At 32.7% G+C, this 7,950-nt stretch overlaps 1 protein-coding gene across 1 annotated transcript; it reads left to right on the forward strand.

Annotated features, from left to right (window-relative positions):
• The first annotated feature begins 1,468 nt into the window (after positions 1-1,468).
• LOC136989776 (glomulin) lies at positions 1,469-6,740 on the forward strand. The gene is made up of 2 exons (XM_067288040.1): positions 1,469-1,575; positions 4,727-6,740. The coding sequence occupies exon 2, from the start codon at positions 4,747-4,749 to the stop codon at positions 6,460-6,462; it is 1,716 nt and encodes a 571-aa protein (XP_067144141.1). The 5' UTR covers positions 1,469-1,575; positions 4,727-4,746; the 3' UTR covers positions 6,463-6,740.
• Positions 6,741-7,950: the final 1,210 nt, after the last annotated feature.

Raw genomic sequence — 7,950 nt, forward strand, 5'->3', positions numbered from 1 at the left:
TGTGCTCAATTGGTAAGAGATCTGGCTGCCAAGAAAGGATGTCACAACCACACAGATATTCACTTGAGAGGCATGGCACGCCTCTCACGTGAAAGTCTCTTTGGAAAGTATGTCCTGGATGTTGCAAAAACGGTATCACAATAGGTCTCAGAATGTTGTCAACGTATCGCCGGTTCTGTGAAGATGCCATGACTACCATTAAGGGAGTCTGGCTATTCAAAAAAACGGCACCCCAAACCATAACCCTCTGTTGTCGGGTCCTGTAGCGTTCGGCAGTAAAAGCGGGATCTCGGCTATGGTCAGATTTCTCCACATACATCTGCGCTGGTCGTCGGGGCTCTCATTTCAAAGCAGGACTAGTCAATGAAAATGATTCGTTCCCAATTAGAACAGTTCTGCATTAATCGAGTGCGGTACCATTGCAATCGTCATTGACAATGCTTACGGGTCAGTGGAAACCCGAGTAATGGACGCCGTGAGCGTAGATTCCGGTCGTGTAGTCGTCTAGGAATAGTCTTCGTGGTCACTTTGGTCACATGTTGGGTGATCGATAGTAAAGATTCTGCTGCTGTTACAACTACTTGAACATCGATCTGTCTTCCCGTTCTGTAATCACTCTAGGCCTTCCGCTGCCTTCTGTTCTCTAGACGTTAACATTCAAAACCGCTCCATCTAATTGCCGCATCACTCCGATCGAAATGTTGGGCGATATGTCGATTTGTTCATCCACCCACTTTTAGTCCGTTGACACGTCTTCTCAAACTCCGTCGTATAGTTGTAGTGAGCACGAATTCAATGGCGAGGTATTTTTCACGATCAACGATGACCTGCCCAATCAAACTCCGCGAAAGTTCGGTCTCTCAAAGAAAGAATCACTCTTTACATACACATCACGATGGGCATTTCAATGCATTTATCATTTGCATATTCAGTCGAAAAGTATTTGTCAAAGAGTGTATATTTAATCATTAACAGTATATAGTTGATTAACAGACATACGTTTTCTATATTACAGTATGTAGTTTTCTGTTTTATTTTTGAACATTCTGCTCTGTGTGCACTTAGAAGACCTTTTAATCTTACCCATCATGGGTTCGGCCAAGCCAACAATGGGAACGGTCGGGTGCAAGAGGCTGAGGCCCGACTATTCGCCCACTAGTGCTGGGTAGATAAAAACAGTGAACACTGGTAGCTGGATGCGGTTCGCATGAAACCAACGGGATGGCCGAGAAATAGTTCTCTCGAAGGACACAACCTCTTGGCAGATCGCCCACGTGTTGCGTTGTCTTATCCTATTAACGCTACAACCCCGACATATTCGGGGCATACCGCCTTGAAATATTTCTGGAATTATTCGCCCGGATTCGATTTCGGGTTCCTCGGAGTGGTACTCTGACCCCTTAATCACTTCGGTCAAAAGAAATTTTAAATATGACAAGATTCGTTAAAATATAAAATTTAAAAAAATATTTTGTAATTGTCAGCTGGCAACAACACCTTTGTTGTTTTCGAGTGGCGCCATCTGAAAGCAAACGACTGAAGCGAGGAAGAGCCACGTGATTGAGAAGTTAAGAGGTTTGTTTACATTTTACAAATGTTATTATTTTAGAAGAAATTTTAAACTTGTTCCGTAGAGTTTATGTCTGCTTATCAGATCCGTATACATTTATAAACGAGCATAAATAAAACCGTTTACGTCAGTTGGATTTTTTTTCGGCCCAAAATAATATCAGAATTTGTAAATGAAATTTACATTTTTGTATTCGAAATTTCAAATTGAATTTAGTTAAAATGTTCTTTTGATTATAAACAGACATTTCATTCTTCAGTCTCAGAATTAAGCTTGATTTATCTCCAGTTAGAATCAATTGCTTTAATATATTTTCTTTTAGCTTAGAGGTTTTTTTTTTTTGTTTATATTTTACTAATTGAACATTTTATGGTATTTGTTTTGAATTATAATATTTTATATATTTAGACCCAAACCAATACCTAAATCTTAATGAATGGAAATTGCTGAGATTTTCAGGAAGTTTACCTCTGCTTATTTTTTAACACGGTCTGTAACTGGCTGCTAGATAGTAAGTAGCAAAGGCACATAAACAAATAGTGTAAAACAAAGTGGCATACTTTTTGGAAGAGTGTATTTGTTGTGCAAACATATTTGGTTTCTGGCTCGTTTCTCAAAAGACCCCGGCATTTTGAGAGAATTTATGGTGTGCGGCACGTCCCAGGCAAGTCAATAATACGTGATTTTCTATGAAAACTGAAAATGACAAGGCCCCTTCTTGATGAACAAACTGAACATTGGCCACCAATGTCGGTAGCTAAGATTTTGGGTGTTCCTGCTAGACTGGAATTGTTGTCTTAAAAATCTTTATGACTCCTTTTGAGGCAGATAGGATGCTCTTACTTAATGTGTTGGATGACAGCAAAGAAAGCTTAAAGCACAGAGTAACATCAGCACTTCAGCTGCAGAACATGATAAAGAGAAGAGGGTCAATATTATAATTATTTGCTTTTTATCCTGAATTGCAATAAATCTTAGTAGCTATATGTAATTTGCTATAAATTTTAAGGACTTATCATACTACAGTTTTCAGTTGGAAAGCTCACTGAGATTTTATCAGAGCTTTTCAATTGAAAACTTGGTGTGATAAGTCCTTAAAATTTATAGCAAATTACATATAGCTATTAAGAAGATTTAGGGTTCAATATTGTTTACTTTCAGGAGCTGGTACAACAGGTTTGCAATACTTGATTTTATGTGGTTTACAAATAAAGCATGGTTTTGTTTGTCAGGATACACACACTCACAAAATTCCAGGATTTGGGCTACTGATAATCTTCATGAATAATTCACAAATTGCTTTATCATCTGGAGAAAGTGGGAATTTGACATGGCATATCTAGTGTGGGGATTGTCGATCCCTTTCTCTTTTGAGGAACTCTGAAAGCCACTGCACAAGTGCAGATTTTCACAGAATTTATTAAATAACTTGATAATGTGGAACTGACACAGAATTACTTCCAGCAAGATGGAGTGACTTTCCACACATCACAGGAGTCAAGGTGAGAATCCGTAGTGTCATCTCTAAGAATCTGGCCACCATGGTCACTCAATATTACCAGCCTGGACTTTTTTGTGGGGCTATCTAAAGAAATGTACCATAATAAACTCTGCATGATTGATGTCGTAGAGGATAATATTAGGAATGAGATACAAAACATTGACACATGCTATCAACAATATGCAGTGACATGTTGACATGTGCCTGCCCGAAAGTGGTGGCCACTTCCAATACTTACTGTGATGTGATACGTTTGACATAAATAAAGGTACGCTTTCTGAAAATCTCATCACTTCATTCATTTAAAATTTATAATAAAAGAATTTCAGTTTGGGTTTATATGAATTGCTCTGTATTTTGATTTGTAATTGTACATTTATACATTATGAAGTTTTCTAATCAGTAATACAGAGCTCTCAACTGTCTGCTTTTTATGTGAGCAGTTAGCTCTTTTGAGGGTGATGTCTGCTGTATTTGGCATTTGTCTGCTTTTTTTGCCAATGCTTACAGTTATCAATTATTTATTATTAAAACAGAGATAACCTTTTAAAGGGTTGTTTTGTTTTATATTCTGTTTTAATACTAACTTTTCAAACTTTTTAAGGTAGTTGGACAATTCCTTTTTGAAAAACATAACATTTTTTTTCAACATACGTTGGCTGAATATATTGGAAAATACATGTTTCCAAATGTATTTAAGACCTTGAAACCAGCAAAGGTTTTTCTGTAAATTATACAAAATTATGGATGCTCACCATTAACTTCCTTATATGGAAATTCCAATAAAAAATTCTGCAACTTTTTTTTTTTATAATTGTTCACTTTTATTATAAAAGTGACTGATTATATCTGGCAAATATTGCTAATTTTTAGCTTTTTACCTTATAATTGTTGTTATTTTAGATAATTTGTTTTCTTTCATATGTTAGAATGATATCTTTAATAAGCACTAACCTCTTCTTTTCATTGATTCTGATAGACAATACTTAATTGATTGACAATTTTTTAAAGCAGAATAATAATTATGAAAAAATGTATATGCATCCAAATGTGAATGGAATTGCTGTTTTACACCACTCCATTAGTACAACAAGTGCAAAATGAACAAAGATACAAAATAGGCATGATAAGATTATCATTTCTGTACACCTTATATTAGATAATCCCATCAAAATTGTTGAAATTGCTGCATTTCCATAAACATTTTGGCTGCCAGCTTTTTGGGCAAATACTGGCTATGATACTGGCATTTTTAAAATTACAGGCCGAGAGCTCCGGTAATTGTCTTTGCATTGATCATTTGATACATTGTGATGGTTTTAGGTTCTTGTGATGTTCTAGACAAGCTTGGACTTCAATTTTTTTATGTTAGTTTATATAATGTAAAGTTTGTATCTCACAATACTTGATATTGTACAAGATTTAGGATCCTAGCTAGTAATGTGCAAGACCAATACTTGGTTTTGAGAGTATTTGTGCACATCTGAGAGTTGAAAAGGTTATAGATTTTTAATTATATTGATAAAGTATATTATAAAACTTTATTGAGATTTAAACTCTTTTTGAAGGTATACGTCTCAATTCTTAATTTAGAGATTTATTATATGATTCAATTTCTTTTCAAAAATTAATATTGTTTTTTTTTTCTTTTGTAGAAAATTTATATATAAGAATAATGACCAGCGATTCTTCTGAATTCCTGCAAAAATTGAAGATTCTTCTTCAAGATAAAAAATTGGAAGATTGTTTATTAATTATTAAAGAAAAAAATAATGAAGAGAAAGTCAAAGAACATGTTTGGGATTTATTACCTGAGGTATTACGATGGTGCAGAGATTCAGAAGATAATATACATCACTGTCATGAAATATTAATGCATTTTGCTAAAGTAGGAAATTCCAAAGAAATTCTTATTGGATTTTTAGAAAATTCTGATGATATAATTGACAATACATATTTTAAAACCCTTCTCATGCCATTACAAACTGTTCTTTGCAATTTACCAAATAAAAGAGGAAAGTCCTTAGAAGGTACTTTACGGATACTTCACAAATATGTCGATTCGTTGCCACCACCCGAAGAACACAACTTGGAAGGGGAAGAAAGGAAATTAATGGATCTAGATGAAAATGTGTGCCGAATAAATGATGTAGTGAGAGCATATTTGCCATTTTTCGATCCTTTTGTGAAAGAAGTATCGTTAGAAAATTGTAGAAATTGTGAGATGTACTATTTCGATAGAATATTACATCAGAGAAGCATTTTATGTAAATATTTATTAGAATTACTGGCTTATCCTTTGGTTTATTTGGATCTCAGTTATGATAACAAGAAGGGAAAGTCTACTTCTCGAGTGTGTAGTGAAAGGCTTATAAATTGTCTCACTCAGTTACAGGGAAATTTCTTTTTGTTATACAATTTATTAGATGACCAGAGTGAAGATATTATTAAAAGAAATGAATATTCTCCAGACTTATCTATTGGAAATTTAGCATATTTAGTGTTTGTAGAGAATCTTGGAATTGACTGCATACCGCAGGTATTTACGCATTCCTACAATTTCGAAAGACATTTAATATATATCGTGGCATTACTTTCCAGGCAAAGTAACTGTGTTGTTTATAAAGGAATTCATCTGGCAGAAAGATTAATTTCGATTTTGGAAGATAGAACATTCAACCATGACTATTTAGATATTCCAGAATTTTCTACTTTTCTGAATTCATTATTTCAAGTTGTTTTATATTGTCCAATTAAGGAATTACATTATCAGGCTCGCAATCTGTTTCTTCAGTATCTAAATAAATTAGATTCAAAAGCAGTATATAATTTGCTCTATTCGCAATTCTGCTCCCAGCGACAAGCAAAAGTACGAGGATTGATAATAAACACTTACAAGATATACATGTGCAGGTCTTTAGAGTTAAATGAAAATGAATTTATAGGTAAAAATTTGATAAAGTTTTTAAATGTAGCAACTAAGCTACCGAATAAAGTAGAAACGGATCTATTAGAATATTCCGACATAATTTTAGAGAATATAAATGTCTTACGTTACTTAACTCTTCGCAAAGACATAACAAAAGTATCGCAGATCTGGTCCTTCATGAAAAATTTAGAAGAAAACTTCTTAAAGCCATTACATACCGCCTTAGATTTGTCACGTGCTCATTATAAATTACAGTTAAGCAAAGTAAAAGAAGAGAAAAATGTACCAAAGCACGATCCACCTATAACAGTTACAGTCAATAAAGAGACATTTGAGAATATTCCAGCGAGTGATCAAATTAAATTTTTAAATCTCTCATTACTCACTTTTGATTTAATTGAGAGCAATTTAGCTGCCTTAGAACAAGATATTCAGGCAAATAAAGACCAAGATTTTGATTAATGAAAGTGTGTGTAAAATGTTTCAATTCTGCACATTGTTCATATCCAGAATATAATAAAGAGAATTAATTCTGTATGCACAGGCAGATCTAGGTTTTTTGGGACCTAGGGCTTATTGAAGTCCACTGGGGCCACGTTTTTTGTTAGATAAGAATCTTTAAATTGGGGTTTAAAATTCATTTGTAATAAGATCAAAATCAGAGTTGAAATATATTTATTTATGAAATGGTGTTGAATTACAAACTTTATATCTTATATAAAAAAATTAAGAAATAAAGAATTGAACCATCACAAACAAAGCCTTTTTTTACCAGTATTGAATATTGAACTTAAACTAAACTTCCGAACATTTTCGGCCTTAATGTTTGGAAGTTTAGTTTAAGTTCAATACTGGTAAAAAAGGTTTTGTTTGTGACAGTTCATTTCTCACTCCAGTATTTCTGAGAGGAAGACTGTTGTTTTAATAAAGAATTATTATTAACAAAAAGAATTCAATTTTTGGGGGCCCAGGGCTTAAGCTCTATTAGTCGTTATATAGATCTGCCCGTGTATACATACCTTTTTTCTCTATTTGCTACTTATTTATCTAACTAATTATTAATTATAAAAATTATTTCAACTAATTATATGTTTAATAAGATGAAAGCAAATCACTTATACTTTTTGAATAGTTGTTCATACAATTTGACACTGGTGATTTGTGAATAATTTTAAATCATACAAGCTAAGTAATATCTGTATGAAGTTATACATGGTGTCTGAAAAGTTATTGCACAGTGAGAAATTTGTAATGACATTAATGTTATATGTATGGTATTGCATATGAGACCTACAAGTTGTATGCAATACCATGAAAATGGCTTTAATGTTACAAATTTCTCACTGCACAATAACTTTTTGGACACCCTGTATATCCAAACAATGTAATGAAGAAAAGTTTTAACTTCATTTAAGTGTAATATAATTCATGATTTTAAATGTAATACTTTTACAATTATTACTTACTTAGTAAATACTGAGTAAATGACACTTGTTATTCAATTTATTGGTGAATCTTTCCATTGTTGAATGATGAAAATTGTCTTTATACTTTTCTGGCATATCATTAAATTGATAGATTATTAATATGTTTTTGCAATGATTAAATATAAAAATGATGTCAAATTGTATGTTTTTAAGACAACGAACATGCCTTAAGATTGGGTATTTCACTTTGATAAATATTGTAGTGAGTCTACTATAGATTCAATTACTTTTGTTTTAATTTCTTAATCTTGGACCCATAAAATGCTCCTTTAATAAATATAAATCTTCAATCATCATTCTTAGTTCAAAATGAATGAATTATGCTTCCTTACAGAAAATGATAGTATTTTATCTCCAATTGTTAAACTAACAATTATCATCTATTTTTATTCTTAGATTCATTATTCTTCTAATACATCTGTATTCTTCATATATATCTCAATTCAATATCTCTTGCATGATT

The sequence above is a fragment of the Centruroides vittatus genome, unplaced genomic scaffold, assembly GCF_030686945.1.
Source record: "Centruroides vittatus isolate TY-2023 unplaced genomic scaffold, ASM3068694v2 scaffold_769, whole genome shotgun sequence".
Taxonomy (NCBI): Eukaryota; Metazoa; Arthropoda; class Arachnida; order Scorpiones; family Buthidae; genus Centruroides; species Centruroides vittatus.

Bases quoted from the DNA above. Each gene is read 5' to 3' on its own strand.
- LOC136989776 (XM_067288040.1), top strand. From the start codon at position 4,747: ATGACCAGCGATTCTTCTGAATTCCTGCAAAAATTGAAGATTCTTCTT.